General features: G+C 34.8%; 1 protein-coding gene across 7 annotated transcripts in view; it reads left to right on the top strand.

Annotated features, from left to right (window-relative positions):
* Positions 1-19,663, top strand: part of LOC144979641 (EEIG family member 2-like) — a 72,644-nt gene extending 52,981 nt beyond the window's left edge. For 5 of the 7 annotated variants that reach the window (XM_078926460.1, XM_078926461.1, XM_078926464.1 and 2 more), the window contains 8 exons: positions 2,076-2,182; positions 3,431-3,551; positions 3,927-4,135; positions 5,077-5,246; positions 9,436-9,631; positions 13,550-13,589; positions 14,901-15,015; positions 16,640-19,663. In XM_078926460.1, coding sequence (XP_078782586.1) covers positions 2,076-2,182; positions 3,431-3,551; positions 3,927-4,135; positions 5,077-5,246; positions 9,436-9,631; positions 13,550-13,589; positions 14,901-15,015; positions 16,640-16,692 — 1,011 coding nt within the window. In that variant the 3' untranslated portion in view covers positions 16,693-19,663. The remainder of the gene's footprint in view (positions 1-2,075; positions 2,183-3,430; positions 3,552-3,926; positions 4,136-5,076; positions 5,247-9,435; positions 9,632-13,549; positions 13,590-14,900; positions 15,016-16,639) is intronic. The other 2 variants (XM_078926465.1, XM_078926466.1) reach the window with 1 other exon arrangement.
* Positions 19,664-25,001: the final 5,338 nt, after the last annotated feature.

The following is a 25,001-nucleotide window of genomic DNA, read 5'->3' as shown; positions in this document are numbered from 1 at the left end:
TCATTATTTTGTTTAGTATAATACAGTAATACGTTTCCATCGATTCACAGAACTTTGTGAAGATATGGAAAGTTGAGACAATTATGCCACGATTATTGATAATTCTAGATTCTCTTTATAACGATTACAAGCGCACAATTATTGATAATTCTAGATTCTCTTTAAAATATTACTAGCCAAGTTGGCAGTGGAGATACAGTATCAAGTTTTGCGTGATTGCAATGAATGGATCAGTGCTGTTGGTTTTCCTCGGATCCACGGAAATCCCCGATTCTGGAGTCGGATGAGGAATTTCCTCCTTTTCCCACCAATCAAATGAATCTACTGGCAGTGAGAGACTTGATGTGTGGTGGAATAAAGTATAGGCGCGGTGTCATAATCTCCAGAAGTTAGCTAGAGTATCAATGTTAGTTTTTTACGATCTCAATTGTTCAAAAAGTGTGTGGGGGTGGGGGGGGGGGGGGGGGGGGGGGGGTGGGGGGGGGGGGGTGGGAGCAGTACAAATGGGGCTTAAAGGCAATCATTCAAAGTTGTCCTCCTTTTTCACTTTTTGTCACCATCAGCTCTGATCAATTGTGACAAGCTATCTCAAAACGGTGTTATGCCTGCGTCGTGAAGATGAAGATCAGTGATTGGGTAGCTGGGTCTGTTAGATCTGGCGGAAAGTACTCTGCGATAGAACGATCTCGTTTATATATATATATATATATATATATATATATATATATATATATATATATATATATATTATATATATAAAGAGCTTGAGCTTTTATATAGTGCAATAACCAATAAACGTGCTCAAAGCGCCTTTACAAGGGGTCTAGAGCCAACAGCAACTCCATGTAGGTCGAGACATGATGCCGATTAGGCGATATTACAATTTTTTTTCGGACAGAGACAACGTCTTTAACGGTTCATTTTACACAGGAGTACAGTAACATAATGCGAATAAAGAATCTTTTCCAAGGACGCACAGTGCGCCGCTCGGGACTCGAACCCAGGACCCTCCGATACGAAGGCGAGTGTCACACCTATAGACCACATAGCCGCATATACACGGTGTGTTTATTATATAATATTACGCTACACTATGTATTATCATATAACGCCAAAGGCATCATTCAACTGGGAAAAAAAAAAAGATAATGGGTGAGCAATTTTGTAGTCTCAGTTTTCCGTTTAAGTGTGTATGTGTGTGTGTGTGTGAGAGAGAGAGAGTGTGTGTGTGTGTGTGTGTGTGTGTGAAGGGGGGGGGGGGGGGGGGGGGGAGTCTATGGTGACACCTCTGGTGACACTGACCCGATGGGTGGATGGCACATTTCGACGAGTGTATGTCGTCACCTCGACGGGGTCGTTGACTGATACTTTATTTATTTATTTATTTATTTATTTATTTATTTATTGGTTTATTTATTTATTTGTTTATTTATTTGTAATTTCCGTTTATTAAAATTTAAAAAAAAATTAATCTAATTTTATTTGTTTGTTTGTTTATTTATTTATCTATTACTTTATTTACAATTTCCTGATTGCTATTCTTTTTTTTAAAGTAGTATTTTAGGATCATTTGGCCCATGGAGTTGAATTTATCCTGGTTATTGTAGGCTTAACAGCAGCAATAATTGCTCATCACCCTTTTGATAGGACGTTATCTATCACAAATTACTTTCTGCTCGATCATCCAGCTACCCTATCAATGTTATGTGGAATGTGTGTGGGGGGGGGGGGGGGGGGGGGGGCGTTGTCAGAAAAAAAAATTTCTGCACGCAGGATCAATACTGGTCCAATTGTTTGTGAGGAAAGTCCTCAACCAACTAAGCATCAGGACACAAGTTTGTTTGTTTTTTATTTTAATTTTTTTATTGTTTTTTTGTTTGTTTTTTTTTGTCGTTTTATTTTTTAAGAATGTTAATTAAATTTTTGTTTATTTGTTTTTTTGTTGTTGGTTTTTTGGTTGGTTTGAATCCTTTTCTTTTCTCCGTCAGGTCCAGGCAGACATTGTCAACGTTCATTCTCTAACTTTGTGTTTCTATATTATCTCACTTTTTTTTCTTTTTTTTTTTTTTGAACAGGTACGCCTGGGGTTAGAGGAACTGACCTCTGTCCCCTTTGTGACTGGAATCATCTTTGCAAAGGTCAGACTCCAAGAAGGGGGCAGTTTTTCTGATCTCTCCTCCAGGTGAGATTATTTCTATTTTTATCCATGATTTTCTTTCACTGTGTTTATTCAATATGAAAATTTTAAATTAAAAACACAAAGAAAAAAAAAAGAAAGAAAAGAATTTGAGAGCTGCATATGTTCAACGATGAAAGAGATGAAAAAACAAAAAAGAAAATCAAAAAGAAAAAAAAAAAACAAAAAAAAAAAACAGACAAAAAAAACCCCCCAGCAAAACAAACAAACAAACAAAAAAGTTTTTTTTGGTGCCTTTTGTAAATGAAATGTGCTCAAAATGTACAAGGGGGTCCAAGCCAACAGTAACACATAGAGTGTAGAACGAGCCATGTCAACTGTAAGCTCTAGTACAATTAATTTTTTTTACAGAGATATTCATTTTACTCCTGAGTGCACTGAGATTGTGAGTATAGAGGTTCCCAAGGATTCAACTTTGCACTGCTCACAGCCGGATTTGAAATAGGAACCTATAGGGAATAATATTAGCGGAAGAGTAGCGTCCCTTGATTGGATGTCACCGGCGGAAAAGTTATTAGAGAGAGAATGTTGGTTGTGTGCATGCGTCTATCGTCCTCGCTTCCGCAAAACCATTTTGACGTTCTCACTGTAAGGTGACATCCAATCAAGGGATGCTACTCTTCCGCTAATCTCATTCCCTATAGGGCCGAAGACGTGTGTCTTACCAAAAGATCACAAAGCCGTATAAACGGTGTACGACACAGAACCAAACCAATCATGATATAGAAAAATAAAATAAAATTTTAAAAAGATAAATTGCTTACAGTAATATAGATTATACAGTGAAACAAAGGATGATAATAAAATTTAATCGTGGCAGGTTTGTGCTATTGTAACAGGTTTGTATTAGCTATTGTAAAAAATAATTGTAATATAGCCTAATGGGCATCATGTCTGGACCTACATGTTAACTCACTCAATCGTAGAGATTTTTGCTACTTTTCAAAATGGGAAAAAATGTATTAAAAATGAGCATGTAGATACATAGATAGTTTTATTCAACTACCATTAACATGTAAAAACTAACAACATTAGTTTTGATACTACGCCTATAATTTGTCTCAGAAAAATCAAATAGATAGGCATGGGGTAAAAGTAACCCGGGTAAACTACGGATAAAGTCGGTGTTAGGGTTGAGTGAGTTAAGAGTTGCTGTTGGCTATGGACCCCTTGTAAAAATAGATTGGCAGTTGGGGTAATTTAATAATCTCTTTTGTCTTCCCCACATGACAGAGAGGAAGTCCACAATAACACAGTGCGATGGAGCAGCCAGTTTGAATTCCCCTGCAAGATGACGGCCAGTTTGTCTAGTGGGGTGTTGGATCCTTGTGTCCTCAGAATCTCTGTCAGAAAGGTTGGTATATGGGAGAACTAAGGGTGGGCACTAGTGGATAGGGGCCAGTATCGAGTACTGTATCGACTAACAGGAATCAATATCGATGATATGTACTGAGTACTTATTAAGCACAATCAATGGAACCCACTTAATCCTAAAAATGTACTGGATATAATAAACCGATTAACTCCCTTGATATACCCTTCCCCTTTACCCCATAAGGCGCAGTCACCCAAGCATAATTTCTGCTTTTTTGTTTTTGTTTTTTTATATATATATTTTTTTTTTAAAAATATATATTTACATTGGTCCAAATATTATTTTGTAGCATGTAGAATCAATGAATAAACAAACAAACAAAAATATTTTTTTGTATTTTTTCTTTTTCATTAGGAGGTTAAAGGAGGAAAGTCCCATCAAAAACTGGGCTATGTGGATTTGAACCTGTCCCAGTTTGCAGGTGGTGGGAGGATCACCCGCCGGTCCCTTCTGGAAGGTTACGATGGAAGGGGACTGAATTCTGTCATAAACAGGCAGGATAACTCTCTACTCAAAGTCAGTGTGGAGCTGTCTCTGGTCTCGGGGGATCCAGTCTTCAAAGTGTGAGTTTTTTTTTTTTAATTTACATTTACAGATACAACAAATAGATAGTTTAATTTAAAGACAGTTTTTGGGAGCCTGAGAAAATTGTATTTTATTTTCCCTTTTCTTGTGCGGCTATGTGGTCTAGTAGTATGACACTTGCTTTCAGATCAGAAGGTCCTGGTTTCGAGTCTCGCTTGGCACATAGTTGAGTCCTTGGAAAAGGCTCTTTACTCACATTCTCTCACCGTACTCGGGTGTAAAATGAGTACTTGGCCGTTAACAGCATTGTCTCTGTCCGAAAAAATTGTAATATCGCCTAACAGGCGTCATGTCTCGTCCTACATATTAAGTGGTGCTGTAGGCCAGGGACCCCTTGTAAAGCACTTTGAGCACGTTTAGTGGATATTGCGCTATAAAAAGCTCAATTTCTTTTTTCTTTGTCTTTTTTTAAAATTTCAAAATGTTTTGTATGGATTTCATGGAAAAATGGTTAGAGTGAGTGGCAGGCCCACATGGGTGACACTGATGGCGGGGAAGCTCCAATTCTGGCATTTTGCCCTTTTATTGAAAGGCACTTTTACCCCATTTGGCTGTCAGGTGTAAATCAATACTGGATACTTAAAAACTATTAACTCGAGGTGCCTAAATGAGTCAATAAAATGGAGATAAAGATAAAGGAAGTAGATTTGACTCATGAATGAACAACATAAAACAAACGACGTTTCGGCCTTTGGTCTTTTTCAAGTAAACACAAAATTATATTAGATTTTGTGTTTACTTGAAAAAGGCCAAAAGCCGAAACGTCGTTTGTTTTGTGTTGTTCATTCATGATCTGATTTACTCCCTTTATCTTTATTTCCCCTGGATACTTAACAAGTGATATGCACCTTAAATATGTAGTTTAAAAAAAAAAAAAAACTTTTTAAATCTTTTAAAAAGTTTTTTGGTGTCTTCTCAGGCCTTCAAACCACATCGTTTCTCAGTCGTGTTCTGTGACCTCCCAACCCCTGGACCCCATTGACCTCCGACCCTCGACCACAGACAACCACAGCGAGGACAGCTTGGCCTCCAGCAGCAGTGGCTTCAGCAGTCTCACACGGAGGGGGAAACTCAACTCTCAGATGTCAGGTCAGAGTCCACTCAATACTACACATGTTTCAAAATTTTATTTTTGCTCCAACCAAACTGTTTACTTGGGTAGCTGGGTCTGTTAGATCTGGTGGAATGTACTTTGCGACAGACGCACGTCCAATCCAAAGGATAGCAAGGAATTGCTATTGTCCATTTTGTGCCATAGAAGGCTCCATGGGCCTCTTGGGTCTGAAGGACTACTTTTTAATGATATATATATATATATATATATATATATATATATATATATATATATATATATATATATATATATATGTATTAAGGGGCGGTGTAGCACAGCTGTATGGCCTTTGCTTCCGAATGAAGAGGAAGTTAATTGTATGTGTATATATATACTTTTCCCACTTTCTGTGACAATTTTCCCCATCACTTCCTGACAATCACTACCACCATCTGTGTGATACAAATTAGTTGAAATAATACATTTTAAAAATTTGAATTTTTAAATCTTGTTTTTAATTTTTTAGATCACCATTTCTTCTTTCTTGTACACTTGGTACATACTATGTTCGAATGTACGAGCACGTTGTGGAAGAATTTTTCTTTCCAAGTTTTTACATGGTAGGTTTTGGGTTCTTTTCCTCCAATATTGTATGAAAAGTCGAAAAGTTTCAGTGCTGTACAAAACAAATGGAAACATCTGTTCTTAGCAGTTGATTAAAATTATATATATATATATATATATATATATATATATATATATATATATATATATATATATATATAATATATAAACATTTGAAATATAATTAAGATAGTTTGACTTCTACAACGTTGTTATCGAGCGTTGCTCTCATCAGGAAGTGGAAGTGAAAGTAGATTGTTGTGTTTTCGTATTTTTATGGATTCGTGTTTATGGAGGTTCGTAATTACATAAAAGGTGTTTGTTTCTATGTCTGCATGCGGAAGTTAGTTCGTTTCTTCTGTTGAGTGTTGCTATGTTCGGTTTAGTGATGATGAAGAATTTTTCTTCCAAGCAGAGGTTGCAAATCTTAGAAGAGGGGGAGTACGACTGTGCTCTGGAGATGATTTTCCATGTGATGCTGTGTTGTATGTTTTTTTCTTTTTTTTTTTTTTTTTTTTTTTTTTTTTTTTTTTTTTTTTTACAACACAGCATCACATGGAAAATCATCTCCAGAGCACAGTCGTACTCCCCCTCTTCTAAGATTTGCAACCTCTGCTTGGAAGAAAAATTCTTCATCATCACTAAACCGAACATAGCAACACTCAACAGAAGAAACGAACTAACTTCCGCATGCAGACATAGAAACAAACACCTTTTATGTAATTACGAACCTCCATAAACACGAATCCATAAAAATACGAAAACACAACAATCTACTTTCACTTCCACTTCCTGATGAGAGCAACGCTCGATAACAACGTTGTAGAAGTCAAACTATCTTAATTATATTTCAAATGTTTATAAATAGCTCCTTTTATACTAAAGTTGAGCACTATTATTTCATGGTTTTTGTTTTATAATTCATACATTTGCTCCAGTTCTACTGTCCTGTTGAGCACTTTATTTTAACCAGAAATGAACCTTGTAAGTACTAATTTTGATTATTCGACAAAGAACATCCCAATCCCGACAAGCAAACAATACCTAAAATCTCTAATCAACAAAACCGAAAAATTTATAAGAAACACCAGATGGCGAGCTTTTTTCTACCTAAACCCTGACCAAACGGTTAAAAATAAAGAAACTTTTGGATTTAGATCTACCAGGCCAGCCCCATCCATACCTGAACTACGAGAATTCGAGGATGGAATGACAGACATCATCCGAAACATAAAATTCAGACAAATCAACGACACCTTCCAAAACAAACTACAACAAGACATACGATCAATACATCAAGAATCCAATGTTTACGTCGCCGCTGACAAAACCACAAACTTCTACAAGCTTACCCCTAAAGAATACACACATTTACTTGAGAAAAATATACAAGCAGAGTACAAGAAACAAACACCATCTACGACACCTGACATTACAGCAGAAGACAAAAGCATCGCCGAAAACCTACAGCTAAGTGACAGAATAGACACCACAGCAAAATCTAACGCCTTCATCACTATCAAAGACCATAAACCAAACTTTCGCAACAACGTACAATGCCGTCTCATAAACCCATGTAAATCACAAATCGGAAAAATAAGTAAACAGATTTTAGACAGAATCAACACCAAAATCGTCAAGAAAACCGAATTCAACCAATGGAGAAACACCGCTGAAGTTATCAACTGGTACAGAAACACAGAAAACAAACAACGACAAAACGCAATCATCTTTGACATCTGTAATTTCTACCCTTCAATCACCAAAACCCTACTCCTCAAAGCACTACAGTTCGCAAAAACCTTCGACAACATCACCGAAGAAGAAATACACATTATCCTGCACTCGAAGAATACATCACTTTACAATAATGGAACAGCATGGACAAAAAAATCAACAAACTTTGATGTCACCATGGGGAGCTACGATGGAGCAGAAACATGCGAGCTCGTCGGACTATATCTACTTTCTCAAATGCAAAATCTCGATATAAACATTGGAATATACAGGGACGACGGACTCGCATTGTGCAATAAAACACCGAGACAGACAGAATTAATAAAGAAAAAAATATGCAAAATCTTCCAGAACAACAATCTGAAAATTACAATCGAAGCCAACAAAAAAACATTCGACTTCCTGGACATAACCATCAACCTAAACGACGGCACCTATCAACCATTTTCAAAACCCAACAACATCCCATTGTACGTTCATAGACACAGCAATCATCCGCCATCCATAATAAAAAACATCCCCGAGAGCATTAACAAACGACTATCTAACAACTCTACAAACAACAATATATTCAACGATGCAATCCCACCGTACACAAACGCACTACAAAAAAGTGGATATAACTACAAACTAGAATATGAGGAAGAGACCATTACCACCCCAACAAAAAAACCACAAAGAAAACGACACATAACATGGTTCAACCCACCCTACAGCAAGAATGTGACAACTTCTATCGGTAACAAATTCTTCAATCTACTACAAAAATGCTTCCCTCCCGGTCACGTTCTACACCCAATCATGAACAAAAACACCATCAAAATAGGATACACCTGCATGCCAAACATACAAAACATTATTTCATCCAACAATAACCGAAAACTATCACAGCCAGATCAGCCCAGCAACAACCTAGAGAAAAAATGCAACTGTAGGACCCAGACAACATGCCCACTAAACGGCAATTGCTTGACTCAAAACGTAATTTATCAAGCCACAGTAACACGACCAGACACACCAAAACAAGAAACATACATTGGCCTCACCGAGTGTCCATTCAAAACCAGATACAACCTGCATACATCTTCCTTCAGAAACATACACAAACGACATTCTACTACACTAAGTGAACACATTTGGAACCTCAAAGAAAAAAACATACAACACAGCATCACATGGAAAATCATCTCCAGAGCACAGTCGTACTCCCCCTCTTCTAAGATTTGCAACCTCTGCTTGGAAGAAAAATTCTTCATCATCACTAAACCGAACATAGCAACACTCAACAGAAGAAACGAACTAACTTCCGCATGCAGACATAGAAACAAACACCTTTTATGTAATTACGAACCTCCATAAACACGAATCCATAAAAATACGAAAACACAACAATCTACTTCCACTTCCACTTCCTGATGAGAGCAACGCTCGATAACAACGTTGTAGAAGTCAAACTATCTTAATTATATTTCAAATGTTTATAAATAGCTCCTTTTATACTAAAGTTGAGCACTATTATTTCATGGTTTTTTGTTTATAATTCATATATATATATATATATATATATATATATATATATAATATATATATATATATATATATATAATATATATATATATATATATATATATATATATATATATATATATATATATATATATATATATATATATATAATATATATATATATATATATATATATATATATATATATATTTAGATGATCTATGGTTTTATGATTTAAAAAAAAAAATGCAATAGCTTTCCACACTGACAGATAATGATCAGAAAGAAGGATGCTTAGGTGATGATCTTATAAGGTTATATTCCCTTTGATATCTCCATATTCTTTTATTCCTCCAGATGGCTGTGAGATCGACAACAGCGACCTCGGCCTGGGCCACTCCCGTAGTGCCAGCTACGCCTCCCAGCATTCCAAAGGATCCGGGTACGGCAATTCCATCTTTTACACTCACTCCCGGGCCTCTAGCAGTGGCAGTGAGAAATGCGTCCTCACTCATTCGGGCTCCTCCTCAGACTTTCATAAGGGCCACAATAGGTGACATTCATTTCTACATACAACTATACTACCACTGAGTCTTGGGTGAATCCCCACACCACCACCTCCCACGGACAACCTGAATGAATAACACACATTATTATACATACACATGCCTGCACAGATCCCGAGGCTGCTCTACCAATCATCCTATCCATTTATCCCTCCCTTTTTCCTTTTTTTTTTTTTCCTTTTCTTTAAAATTTTTTTTTCTTTTCTTTTGGGTAACGTTTTTGTAGAGGGAGAGTGGTAAACTTAATCCATCACTTTTTTTTTTTTTTTTCTATCCATAACTTTTGATTTCACTGCATGGCCAGGAATGGGTAAATAATGTTCTCGCTGCTGCACCAAGGCTAAAAGCTTTCTTCTTTTTCATTCTTTTTTTTTTTTTTTTTTCAGACTCTATTCTCCCGCTATAATGCAAAATTTGCTGCTTGAAGTTTGAAGAATAAGTCACTTAGGAAACATCGAATAAAAAGTAATCAAGAAAAATTAATACAACAACTTAGAAAAAATAACAAAGTACCAAACACAAAAAGTTTCGGGCTCAAAAACCCTTCTTCAGCCAATAACAAAAGCAATACAAAAAACATTAATACATCACTTAAAATCCAGACAGATGGCAGAGAAATTTTTGGCACGACTGTCCACAAGGCTGAAGAAGGGTTTTGAGCCTGAAACGTTCTGTGTTTGGTTTGGTTTTTTTCCTTTTTCAAAGTTGTTCTATTCATTTTTGTTCATTGCTTTTTACATCTCACAGCTTCTAGCAGCTTAGAGATACTTTGAGGAACAAAATAGAAGCTTCAATTTAACTCACTTCAACTCAACCCTAGCTCACGACCCTATTCTCCACGAGGAGAGATGGGAATATAAGTCAAATCAAGTTCAACCCTCTCTCTCCATGCTTTCCACTTTCCCAAGAGATATTTGGTAATTTTCAAAATAAAAAAAAATATATAATCAGTTACTCAATCTAAAAGAAAATTGGCTTGTACACAACTCTTTTGAACTATAAATATCTTGTAAAAATTAAAAACAGTAGATTTAATAACGTGCATATAATTTGTCTCAGAATCATGATGAGGTAAAGGTATCCACAGTAAAATACTGGTATAGTCGGAGTTAGGGTTGAGTGAGTTAACAGTTAATTCTCCAAGACTAATGATTTTGGCGTTTTGGATTTACCTTTTGTCAACAAAAAACACGTTGAATGAGACATTTATCTGTAATGTCATTCATTTTGTGTTTTTGTTGACAAAAGGGAAAACACGCAATGTCCACATTGTTTATTTTGTGAATGATATTAAAGCTTCTATTTATTTCTTCTCCTGCTATAACTTGTTTGAATGGGTTGCTGGATAGATTGTATTCTACTCGAGTTGTAAACCTTTACGATGGGCCAATAACTCAGTTTGGAGAGCATTTGCCTCCACACGAAAAGGGAATGGGATCGAACCTGGTTGATGTCAAGATTTCTCTCTTCTGACCCCTCTGTCCACTCAGCAGTGATTAGGTAGCTGGGGCTGTTACATCTAGTGGACAGTAGTTTGAGATAGACTAGCATGCTATCCTTTCTTTGGGGGGGGGGGGGGGGCACATGATTTTAACCCAATTAGTATATAAATATTAGTACTATTAGTATTATCTTTTATTGTTATTTTCCAGTTGAAGAAACTGTATCAATTCATATTAACAAATTCAATTCCAGTCAATTCAAAGGCTTATTTTTAGGCAATTGCCAATATAAATCATGCATTAACTTAAGATTTCCAATCAACAAGTTAAAAAAGGTGTTACGGGTGCTTAAATGACCTAAATAGTGTTGAAAGCGCCGTTTAACACCTAACAACAAACAAAACATAAAAAAGGTGTTTGAACTTTTTTGACTTGAACAATTATCCAAAGCAAACCAAAATTAAGAAAAATATATAATTCAAGCAATTCATTTAGAATGATCCTACATTTCATGTAATTGACCATATATAGGTATAATTTTCAGCATTTAGTTCATGTTAATGTAATTCCAATTCATGGTTGTGTATCATAAATGAAATTGAGCGGAAAGAAAAAAAAAATGACTAAAGTTGACAGTGATAAGGATAAGAACACATTTTCATTCCAATCTAGGTCTGAATTGTTAGACTGCCAACTTAAACAAAACAAAAAACAAAATTTAAAGGAAGGGGGGTGTGGATGCGGATAAGGTATTTCACGGTGACCCGTGAGGTCCTGGATCTGAGCCCCGTTTTAGGGTTTTTAGTTTATTTCTTTGGACAAAATGATAACCCCTGTTATGCTAACTTTGCTCAACATGAATTGAGCAATTCCTTTTGACATCGTTTGATGGGTTATTTATATTCCATAATAGAACTCCTTGACATTGACACCAAAAGATATGTGGAAAATGGTGTAAATTTATTTTTTTTTATGAGGAATTGCATGAGTTGATAACATTACTATAGCTTTTTTAATGAATAGAAAAATGTCTTTCTCTTTCCTTTTTATTTGTTTGTTTGGTTGGTTGAACCCTTTTATCCCCTTTGATTTATAGAAAGTTATGAATTCAATTTATTTTAATGGAACTTTTAAAAGAAGTAATCATGAAATCCTTTCTTTAATCACATCAATGTGTAAGACAAAAAAATTACGAAAAAGAAAATCAAACAAAAAGAAAACAATCTTTCTTTACCCCAACATTGAATATTATATATTTTCAGAATATCATTTTTTAGCACTTTATTTTGAGAGTACAGAAACTTCAATTAAGAAAAAGGAGATTTTTCTTCCCTCCCTTCCCTCCCCTTGTCTCCTTCCACCGCACATGCAATTTATATAGTTAAAGATATCATTTTTTTTAAAACCCTGTATATGAGGAACTCACTGTTTTTTGGTGTAATATAAACAAGGTCTGAATCTGATTTTTTCCTTGTCCACCCAGGAGTTATTGGGTAGTTCGGCTTTCTAGATCTGGTGCAAAGTATTTTTGATAAGACGTGTCCTATTCCTATCCAAAAGGAAGCAAGCAATAGCTATAGTCCGTTTTACGCTATAGAAACCGGGATAAACTTGGGTATATGGGCCTTGTTACCACGAAGGACTAATGAATGAATCTATGAATTATTTTTGTGCATTATCCACTCCTCATTCTTGTGGGGTTTTTTATTGACAAAATCGTAAACATAAGAAATGGCACATATGCACAATCAGTTTTTAAAAAAAGAAAAAAACCCAATAATAAAAAAAAAAAAAAAAACTTAAAGAACAAAGCAAAGTGAAACCAGAAAATAAATCGGAATCTCACCAAGGCTATATCATAGGATTTTCACTGATGAGGATCGTAACAGTATAATATTACTGAAGATCAGCCTTTGTTAAATGAAGTTAAATTTTCATCTATGAAAGATAATCAAATGAAGTGGATTTACCTCCCTCCTCCCCTCCCCCCCTCCCCCTCCCACCCCCCTCTCCTAAAAAAAGAAAAGAAAAGAAAAATATTTAAATACAGAGGTCAGACATTTTAGTGTACAGTAATTTTGATAGTGACGTCATTTTACAATCAGATCTAGTGTTTGATATTTTATAAAAACAGAAGGAAAGGGACACACCCCCCCCCCCCCCCCCCCCCCTAAATCTTGGGTCAGTGTAACTATAAATAGAAAGACTTTGCTATGTGTGTTGCTTCATTTGAAAGTCTTTCAGATTTCTATCTTTATTTCAAGCACAAAAAAGGAGACAATTTTTTTTATGAATGAAGACCTTGGACTTGATTGAAAATACTTACAGTTTGATTACCAGTTACTTAATTTCTTGTATATTCGGAGTTTGCTTATTAATTTATTTATTTATTTATTTATTTATCAATTATTTATTCATTTACTCATTTGGTTATATATTTTATTTTTATTTTTACTTTCCCAGAACTCCTAGTAGTGTCAGCTCAACATTAGAAAGGAGACGGGTAAGACACAGATCAATATTTATTAAGTACTTAATCGTTCCAAAAAAAATGTTTGACCTATGGAAGTGGAGTTGTATCTCGGCACGTGTGTGTGGTTTTTATTTTTGGTTTTGTTTCGTGAAAGATTTTCTTCATAAATTTTGATGTTTTTGTGTGGCTATGTGGTCTACTGGTATGACACTCGGTTTAGGATTGGAAGGTCCTGGGTTCGAGCCTCGCTTGGAAAAGGCTCTTTACTCACATTCTCTCATCGCACTCCGGTGTAAAATGAGTACCTGACCGTCAACAGCGCTGTCTCTGTCCGAAAAAATTTAAATATTGCCTACCATACTACATGTTACGTATTGCTGTTGACTAGGGATCCCTTGTAAAATGCTTTGAGCACATTTAGTGGATATTGCGCTATATAAAAGCTCATTTTTAAGAAGAAAAAAAAAAGGATTGTAAAAATAAGAGACAATATAAGGGTTAGCGTGGCTCAGCCGAGCTGTCTTTGCTTCATACCCGAAAGGTACCGAGTTTGGATACCCGCTGCGCTGTGTGGCCTTGAGCAAGTCACTCAGTTTGCGGCATTGCACTGTGACTGATGCCTGGGTAATTCCAGTCTTCCTTTGGAATAGACCCTAAAGACAATTTTCCCCTATGGGAATTTTATTTTTATTGTAAAACTGTTTAAAGATTGAAATAGAGGTGAGAATATATATTGTTTGCGGATACTGGAAGGTATAAATGTAAATGGTAAAATTTTCTTTATTTGTGAGTTTGTGTGTGTGTCAGTGAGTGAGAACCGCCTAGTGTCTCCCTCCTCTCCACAGTGGGTGGTTTAAATGTCAAAAAGATTTTTCCTCCATGTGAAAGGGCTTTAGGCCCATGCAAATTGGGGGCAAGGTGCTATGTATATGGGATTGATTAAAATTATTTTCATGACAATGATATTATTATTATTATTATTATTATTATTATTATTATTATTATTATTATTTTTATTATTATTATTATTATTATTATTATTATTATCCTCTTTCTATTCCGTAGGGGCCTCTAACCTACAAATGTTGCTTACACACAAATAACTATTATTCCGTTATATTTTTCTTTGCATTGTGTATCATCATCATTTATGCAAAGCCCGTAAAACCAACAAAACAAGCAATCCAATCCATATTGTTGCAGTTTCAGTACCGTAGATATGCTCCACATTTGTATGGTGTGAGATGGTGTTTGGTTATGGCTCTTGTTTCAGTTAATCCTGTATATCGGATGAGAAAAAATTGGTACAAACTCTTTAATAAAAAATATTTTGCATTTCAGAAATTGGAAGAGTCAGGTAAAGAGGTGGTAGTTGGAGCTACACGAATTGATGCAGAGGCTCTGGTCAATGAACTCATAGAAAACACAGATCTAAATGCTACAGAGGTGGAGGAATGTAAGTTATGATATTGCAATCGTGCTGGGTAAACAATACTGTTGGTTAAATAAATACTTACTTACTTATCCAAACCAACGCCCAGCCGAGTTCTAGTCCTTCGGTTTTGTGCCATGACGTAGACGTTAAACATCTTTTGTAGTTGTTCCAGGTGACTATACAGTGTGTTACTGATGCTTGGATTTGGTAGGAGGAATGTGCATCTGAGGTCTTCAAGAGGTTGACACTCAATTAAGTGACGTGTTACTGTTTCATTGGGGTGTTGACATAAGGGACAGGAAGGGGACGGGTCTATTGTATGATTAAATATATAAATTTCCTTTTCTTCATCCTTTAGCTCAAGGGGGAATTTGTCTTCAGGTTCTATGTTAAGGAAAGACTGGAATAACCCAGGCATCAGCCACAGTGCTGCGCTGCCAGGTGTGCGATAGGGTGCTCAAGGCTACACAGCGTGTTGGGTAGTCAAACTTGGGTACATCTCGGGTACAAAGCAAAGACTGTACCACTGAGCCACACTGTCCCTCCTTTTGATATTTAAATTGTAGGTTTGTTCATTGGATAATCTAGTATAATTGACAGCACACTGGCTGACTTTACCAAACTTGATACCAGTGTGAATGAGTGTGTTGCTATTGCTATAGGCAGTATCACTTAGCTATAGGCATATCGGTAAAGTGCATGCTTATTTAAATGCACCTCTCAGGCAGCTTTTGATATATATGGAATGAAAATTGTGTTCCTTATTACCCCGATAAGGGGGAAGGAAGAATAGTTATTCCAGTCTTCCCTTAACATAGACCCTCATTACCCAGACAAAAAAAAAGGGGGGGGGGGGGGGGGAATACTTTTTAGTGAGTTTTGCATGATGGAATATTTGAATCGTTCTCCATGTGACCCGCCATCTTAATTTCTGTATTATGTTGGGGTCACCTCTGCTGTTAGAAATTGGATTTTTGGTCTTCAGGATCAGGATTCAAGTTAAAATAGCTGCTCTAAATGGTGAAAGTGAAAGTAATTTCTCGAACTGCAGAAGACTTTAAGATTTGTCATTCTGATCATTGTGACTTCAACTCAAGTTTCTTAAACTGATTCATCCGACATAATACCGGATTAACGCAGCGGATGGCAATTGAATTGGCGCATATTTTATACATTCAGTTTGTCAGCTACACTAGCTGTATGAAAGAATCATCATAGAAATGAGTACTTGTTTGTAGGGCTGGTGATAAGATAAGATAAGATATACTTTATTGATCCTTGTATGGAAATTAATATTTTGTATCTCAACACAATTCGATAATATACAAAAAAAAAAAATGAAATGTTAATAAATTAAATAAAAATTGGCAAAGAATATTAAAAGTCTTAAAAAGTACAGTGAAACAACAAGCGGATATATTATGGTGACTATGTGTTGAGATGTTGCTGTGTAAGAATAATAAGTGTATTATATTGTGTGTGATATGCCAGGTGTCTATTGGACTGTTTCTATCCATGTTTAAAGTTTGCTTAATTTTTTATATTATTTGCTGAACTTAGAAGACGGATTGTTGTTTTGGATACTCTAAGATTATGCTATCTGTATCTAAGAGTTTGTTTTTGTTTTCATTTGTGTCCTTTTCAGCCTCTGGTTTACAGCTGTTGGTACAGAAAGATGGCAGTATGGCGCTCCGATGATAATGATGTTGATTTTGACAGCATCACCATCCACATGAGAAAAAGTAACAGCAGAAGCAGCAGCATCATTTCTGACATCTATTGACATTGATATTCATCATCATCGTCATCATCGTCTTCATCACATCAACAATCATCATCATCATCATCATCATCATCATCATCATTCATCATCACCATCATCACACGATAAAACCGTTTCTATGCTATACAAAGGACCATACCGAACCATTTGATTCAACCGTTGATGTATACAATTATCTATTCGATAAAACCCCTTTTTTACTATTACAATCACCATCACCACCATCATTGTCACAACCTCAAGCATGGGATGAAACCGACGTGAAATGCCCTCATATTTTCACTGAACCAACCAAATCTGTTTATGGAACATCCAAAATTGTCAATACCACTGAAATAGAGAATTTCAAGTTCAGTTTTTCACGATATTGCAGACTTTTAAAGGGTATAATTAGAAATAAGGATATTGTGGATAATTTATTTTTTTTAGCCTTTTCCAGTCTTGTGTATGACGTGTATTTACTACCTTCATTCAGAAAAGTGAGTGGAGCAGGAACTTATGTTGATAATTACAAGAAATGAAGTGAGTAGGAAAGCGCCAGAAGACTATAGAGAATGAAAATTTGGCCGTGGCTATGAGGGCTTAAACCCGAGACTTTACTGGTACGATAACAGCCTGACCGGGGAGAGCGTGGCTCTATTGTCTTTGCACCCTCATCACCACCGTGAAATTTTAATTCTCTATTGTCTTCTGGCACTTTCCTACTCATTTCATTTCTTGTTATTTACTATCTTTACCAACTGTCTTTGCTGTTAAAAAAAAAAAGAAAAAAAAGCTGATTTTAGGGTGGGAGGGGGAGGATCATTACCTATCCCTGATTACTAAAGCATTCAATAGTCACTGACTTTGATAAGTATTCTGATGAGTCATAGTCCAATGTTCATAAATAATAAGGATCCGTACTGGCTGGATAAACAAAAGAAATCAACACAACAAATATTCTAGAACAAGGGAAGTTAACACAATGTTACATATGTATAAGTAGTTGTCTTATCGCTGGACACTCAATAAAGTCGAGAGCGATGGGGGCTGCCTGAAGCCTGGGATCGTGAAAATACTCATGAAAAGGTAAAAATGGATAGGCTTCGGATAAGGACACCCTTCAGACAATGGACGTTTCGGGTACAAACTCTTAGTCAGAAAAACAATAAACAAAGGAATTTTGAGCTATCTGTTCCCATCTGAAAGCCTCTCCATATTTTCACTCAATCAACTTACTCACTTCTCTAGTTAGTTTGTGCTTAAGACAAATAGATTTGTCTTACAATTATGATAAAACAGCTGGATTGGATCACAAAAGGTTCACTGCCAATCAATCTCTACTGTATCTCATGTTAAAAATAATATATAAATGAATAAATTAAAATAATTGTCATGTGATCAGTAATAATTTATTATATCAAATTATCCATGATTTGGGTGAGCTGATGGCTCAGGATGAAGAAACTCGCCATTTAAATCAAAAGGTTGTTAAAGTATAAACTTTGAAAGGAACAAAAATATCGGATAATAGGTAATGTGCAGAAGATCATTGTGACATCTGGACAACGATTTTGGCCTTCATATATTATAAGTATATAAGGCTTAGGAATTAGTGGTGGTTCTTGTAATTTTACAAACTCATTGATACATTTTTACATCATAAATCAAGTTGTGGACTATTGGTTGCAGACTTAATAGTAACTTTATTCAACTCGACCCTGTCTCTCTCAATATCAGTATTTCAATGATACCTATATATAAATATATTTATATATTTTTATTTTTAAAATGTGTATCGATAGTAGTGATACTTGGTTTGGATGAGTCATTTGGTCTAATGAAGAAGAGGTTAGGCAAAGGAAGGCCTATTTTCATATAAAGTTATCTTTAAAAGGAAAATCATCGGTTGGTATATTTTAAAAAAAATGGGTATGCAATGAAAAGAATTTGTGATGGTTTGTCATTTGTTTTTGTTGATGTATTGATGGAAATGGCAAGATTTTATTATTTTTTTTTCTCTATTACTTTTGTTGATGTTACAACTATGGCTTTTGTTGTTGATTGTTTTAGCCCCATTGTGATTCTTATTTTGAAGTCTCCTACACCATTTGAAGAAAATACCAGATTTGAATTTTGTATCTCTCTCTCTCTCTCTCTCTTTTTTTTTTTTTTTTTGGTGTATGATATTCATATTTAAACCTTAAGACATTTTAAATTTTATTTTACTAGCGTAATATATATAAGAAAAATTATTGAATCTTTTTTGGAGGTACATAGACGATGATGACATTTTTAAGTTATCCATCTGTGGAATGAAATGCAGAACATGAAATGGAACAAAAATGCTGTATGACGAATTTCTTAAACACGTTTGATGTGACCAGAATTTGTCATCTCTTGAAGTTGGGATCAATCTTTACGATTTTGAATCTGTGAGTTTGCGTGGGGTTTTAAGATTTCTAACAAAATTATGAAGAGTTTATTGCATTTTATTTGACACAATCACTGAAATTGGAAATCTCAGCCAGGCAGTTTTATAACCATCGACCAATAGTGTTATAGCCCATGGCGAAATTTTTTTTTTAATTGTTCATCCTAGTTGTGAGGCCCAAAGAGCCAGAGTTGATCCCTTTGTCTATAGTGTTGAATTGACTGTACTAATGATTGCTTGGGTGTCCCAATAGCTCAGTTGGTAGAGCACTCGCTTCACAGGCAAAAGGCACCGAAATCGATCCCGGGTGCAGTCGAGATTATTTTCTCACTCCCCTCTCCACCCAGCAGTGATTGGGTATCTGGGTCTGTTAGATCTGGTGGAAAGTACTTTGCGATAGACTAGCGTCCTATAGAAATCGGGATAAACTCCGGCTCCATGGGCCGAATGGCTCTGAAAGACTCCTTTAAAAATGATTGCTTGCTACCCTGTGAATAAGATGCCAGTCTATCACAAAGTTGTTTTTTGCAAGATCTAAAAAAAAAAAAAAAGAAACAATCGTTGCTGTATGGACAAAGGGGTAAAAAAGAAAGAAAACAAATTTGACTACACCAGGGAATAAACTGATTGGCTTATTTGAGGCCTAAGGTTGAACTATCAGGATCCTTGAGAGAGAAATTTTAGATACTAACAAAACTATTAATCTAAGGCCTCGATGGTAAAGTATATGTTACAGTGAATGACATAATCAGTCGGATGGTGAAAAGGTTTGAACTGAGATATTGCCAAGTTTAGTTAGAAGGTCAATTTTTATTCAAAATGAGTTCTTGTCATAAATATTTAACTCACCCTTTTTGTAAATCTTCGGGAAATATCAAAGTTTAATTTCACTTCTAAATATTTTTTACAGCTAGTCAAGTTGAAAAAGTATGAAATTTGAAAAAAAGTTGCGGGATACCTTTCCCCATACATCTGCCCATATCTTCATGAAAAATCACCCGATTTACTTCAAATAAATATTAAAATGCGCTGTGGAGCATATTCTTTCAGAAAGTGCAAAAAAAAATAATAATGCAAATCCAAAATGTTCACCTTGCGACAGATTATGTCATGCACCGACCCATATGTTTTCCAACAAAATTAACTACGGATAAGACAGAATCGGGAAAATAGCCCCTTGTCACTATGATAAGTATTAAACACAGAAACGATTAAACAAAGACAATCAATATGACAATTTTTAAATTTTTTTTTTAAAGATGAGGTGGTGGACAAGTGCAGTATGTTTTATATATCCTCCTTGTTGAATTAAATGTTTTGCTATGCAGCACAAGATAATGAGAACTGGACTCTTTAGCAACCCTCTTACATTTAAAAAAAATAATTATTTTAAATTAATCTTTGTATTCTTTTTTTTTAATTTTCAAATTTTCTGTATTTTTGTACTGATGAAAGATTCGAATTCTAAATGTTTAATTTCTTTGCTGTTTTATTCGAAGATCCAGTTATATGTTTATTGAGTTTGTGGGAGAATTTGTAGAAAAAAAAGCTCTACTGGTGTTTTTGGTTGTAAAGTACTCACTTTATTCATTTTTTGTTGTTGTTAACAAAACCAACCCTACTGTAAACATTTTCACCACCGATTTATTTATTTACTTATTTTCTTTTCTTTCTCAAAAAAAATAAAAAAATCATCCACTTTCTCCATGACACCATATTTATAATGATGAGGTGGAAGGGAGGGTACGAATGGAGAATGGATCTGATCAAGACTTAGCTAATCTAAAATCATCCACTTTCTCCATGACACCATATTTATAATGATGAGGTGGAAGGGAGGGTACGAATGGAGAATGGATCTGATCAAGACTTAGCTAATCTAAAATCATCCACTTTCTCCATGACACCATATTTATAATGATGAGGTGGAAGGGAGGGTACAAATGGAGAATGGATCTGATCGAAGACTTAGCTATCTAAAATCATCCACTTTCTCCATGACACCATATTTATAATGATGAGGTGGAAGGGAGGGTACGAATGGAGAATGGATCCGATCAAGACTTAGCTAATCTAAAATCATCCACTTTCTCCATGACACCATATTTATAATGAGGTGGTGGAAGGGAGGGTACGAATGGAGAATGGATCTGATCCAAGACTTAGCTAATCTAAAATCATCCACTTTCTCCAGGACACCGTATTTATAATGATGAGGTGGAAGGGAGGGTACGAATGGAGAATGGATCTGATCAAGACTTAGCTAATCTAAAATCATCCACTTTCTCCATGACACCATATTTATAATGATGAGATGGAAGGGAGGGTACGAATGGAAAATGGATCTGATCAAGACTTAGCTAATCTAAAATCATCCACTTTCTCCATGACACCATATTTATAATGATGAGGTGGAAGGGAGGGTACGAATAGAGAATGGATCCGATCAAGACTTAACTAATCTAAAATCATCCACTTTCTCCATGACACCATATTTATAATGAGGTGGTGGAAGGGAGGGTACGAATGGAGAATGGATCTGATCAAGACTTAGCTAATCTAAAATCATCCACTTTCTCCATGACACCATATTTATAATGATGAGGTGGAAGGGAGGGTACGAATGGAGAATGGATCTGATCAAGACTTAGCTAATCTAAAATCATCCACTTTCTCCATGACACCATATTTATAATGATGAGGTGGAAGGGAGGGTACAAATGGAGAATGGATCTGATCGAAGACTTAGCTATCTAAAATCATCCACTTTCTCCATGACACCATATTTATAATGATGAGGTGGAAGGGAGGGTACGAATGGAGAATGGATCCGATCAAGACTTAGCTAATCTAAAATCATCCACTTTCTCCATGACACCATATTTATAATGAGGTGGTGGAAGGGAGGGTACGAATGGAGAATGGATCTGATCCAAGACTTAGCTAATCTAAAATCATCCACTTTCTCCAGGACACCGTATTTATAATGATGAGGTGGAAGGGAGGGTACGAATGGAGAATGGATCTGATCAAGACTTAGCTAATCTAAAATCATCCACTTTCTCCATGACACCATATTTATAATGATGAGATGGAAGGGAGGGTACGAATGGAAAATGGATCTGATCAAGACTTAGCTAATCTAAAATCATCCACTTTCTCCATGACACCATATTTATAATGATGAGGTGGAAGGGAGGGTACGAATAGAGAATGGATCCGATCAAGACTTAACTAATCTAAAATCATCCACTTTCTCCATGACACCATATTTATAATGAGGTGGTGGAAGGGAGGGTACGAATGGAGAATGGATCCGATCAAGACTTAACTAATCTAAAATCATCCACTTTCTCCATGACACCATATTTATAATGATGAGGTGGAAGGGAGGGTACGAATGGAGAATGGATCTGATCAAGACTTAACTAATCTAAAATCATCGAGGCCAAAGCCAAAACCAGTGATGTAGGATAAAGAGATAAATCGCGCAAACACGAGGGCTAGTTTGCCTGCTTTGTATCAAGCCGGAATGATGCCTTATGGGTTTTAGTGTTTACCAAAGTGCTGTCTCGATCAGGGTCGTTATTCATATTGGTTAGTGTATTTTACAATTGTTATTTGAGTGCAAGCTTTTTTGATTGTTCAGAAATTTCTGCTAGTTTTGTGGCACGTTAGTGCTATCACTAATGCCTAAAAATAGTCAATTTCAATTTTTAAAATCAACATCATATATAAAAAAACAAAAGGATTATAAAATTGTTCAAATCATAAACAAAAATTTACATTTATTAAAATTTTTTTAAGGAATTTGGTTATCAGTCCCAAAAAAAATTTTTTAAATAAGAAAATTGATTAAAAGACGACTAGATTCTTATTTAAAAGTTAATATAGAACCTTTAGCAATATTAAAAACAAATAGTAAACTTTTAAAAGAAATTTTTCTAAGAAATATGAAAATATATTTTAAGTAGTACTGGAATGATCTTAGAGACATTCTTCTTTTTGCTGTTTTTAATTGGTAAGAAATAAAAATGGTGTCATCATCGCGTGATTTAACACTGCTATGGTTTTTCTTTTTCTTTATATATTTTTGAGAACACAGAGCACTCCGATGCACATTTAGCATTGCATGCATTGAAAACCAAATACAAATCGACATTTCTGCCCATTCTAATTTTTGCGTCGAACTCTCAAGATTACTCTCACGATTACAATTCTGATGTTATCGAACTGATAAGCAATCGAAAAATACACGAATCTCTAAACTTTGATATGGAAAATTAGTTTAGCTAAGTCTTGATCCATATGAAAATTGTTGATTTTGTTACATGTGGTTGAGAAATTTCTGAGAAGTAGTTCTTGATAGTCGTATTGTTTTTAAAAAATTGTATTTTTCAACTTGGTGCACAATTCATGTGGTGTAATTCATCCTCATCTTTTTTTTTTTTTAACCACAAAATGTCTCACTCGATGTAAATAGTATTATTTAATTATAAATGACTATTAATATTATTATGATAATAAATAATCACTCTTATATTGTTGTTGTATTCCGATTTATATCAATGTTTATGTACAGAATGTAATTTGGCATAGATAGGGTAGGGAATATTGTTTGATGGTCAATGGATTCTTCTTCTTCTTCGTCTTCTTCTTCTTCTTCTTCTTCTTCTTCTTCTTCTTCTTCTTCTTCTTCTTCTTCTTCTTCTTCTTCTTCTTCTTCTTCTTCTTCTTCTTCTTCTTCTTCTTCTTCTTCTTCTTTTTTATTATTATTATTATTATTATTATTATTATTATTATTATTATATTATTATTATTATTATTATTATTATTATTATTATTATTATTATATTATTATTATTATTATTATTATTATTATTATTATTATTATTATATTGTTATTATTATTATCATTATTATTGTTGTTGTTGTTATTATCATTATAATAATAATAATAATAATAATAATAATAATAATAATAATAATAATAATAATAATAATAATAATAATAATAATAATCTGTTATTGGATCTTTTGGCAACATCAATGTATGTATGTATGTATATATAATACAAAGGTAAACATTATACATTTTATGGTAAACTGTAGGATGGCATTACATGATGAGTGAGCTCTATTCTCTGACTGTTATTTCATACTTTTTCACCTTTCACCATAATGTTTCTGATTTATTGGTTTTGGAATGATTGTGATATCTTACTTTTTTTTTTTTTTTTGATACACGGGGGAGTTTCTTGACAAAGAAATTAATGTTAGATATTTCTGTTTGTTGAGCTTGAAAAATTACCAAAAAAAAAACAAAAACAAAGGAACTGATGAATTTGAATGTAAGCTTTAAACCACTGACATATTCTCCTCTCTGTCTTCTCCAATTCCTATTTTTCATTTACCTCCAGCTTCACGGGTTGTATGGATTTGAAGGTCCATTTTCGAATCATTTGTATATCCCTTAAATTCTTGTAAACTTTTTTTAAAAAAAACAAACAAAAGGAACAATTTCACCAACATACAGTTTCGTCATCATAATATATGTCTGATAAAAGTGAAACCTGAATATCCACTCTATGTATTTTTGTTGAATAATTTGAAGCTTTCATTCAACTTTATTCGTTGATTTAAATTAATTTTTTTTCAAAACTCCCATTGAAGTGCTAAGTATAATCAACTTTGAGATTATACACGATGTTGATGATATTCTGTTTGATGATGGAGTGAGAGATGATATGTTGGGATATTGTGATATTTATTTGTATTAGTCATGGCTAACTGTGTTTTAGTTGATGTTAT

This window comes from Berghia stephanieae, chromosome 9 (assembly GCF_034508935.2).
Source record: "Berghia stephanieae isolate SIO BIC M18660-M18661 chromosome 9, UCSD_Bste_1.3, whole genome shotgun sequence".
NCBI classification, from domain to species: Eukaryota; Metazoa; Mollusca; class Gastropoda; order Nudibranchia; family Aeolidiidae; genus Berghia; species Berghia stephanieae.
The sequence above is the reverse complement of the archived record's forward strand: the minus strand, read 5'-3'. Positions and strand labels throughout refer to the sequence as shown.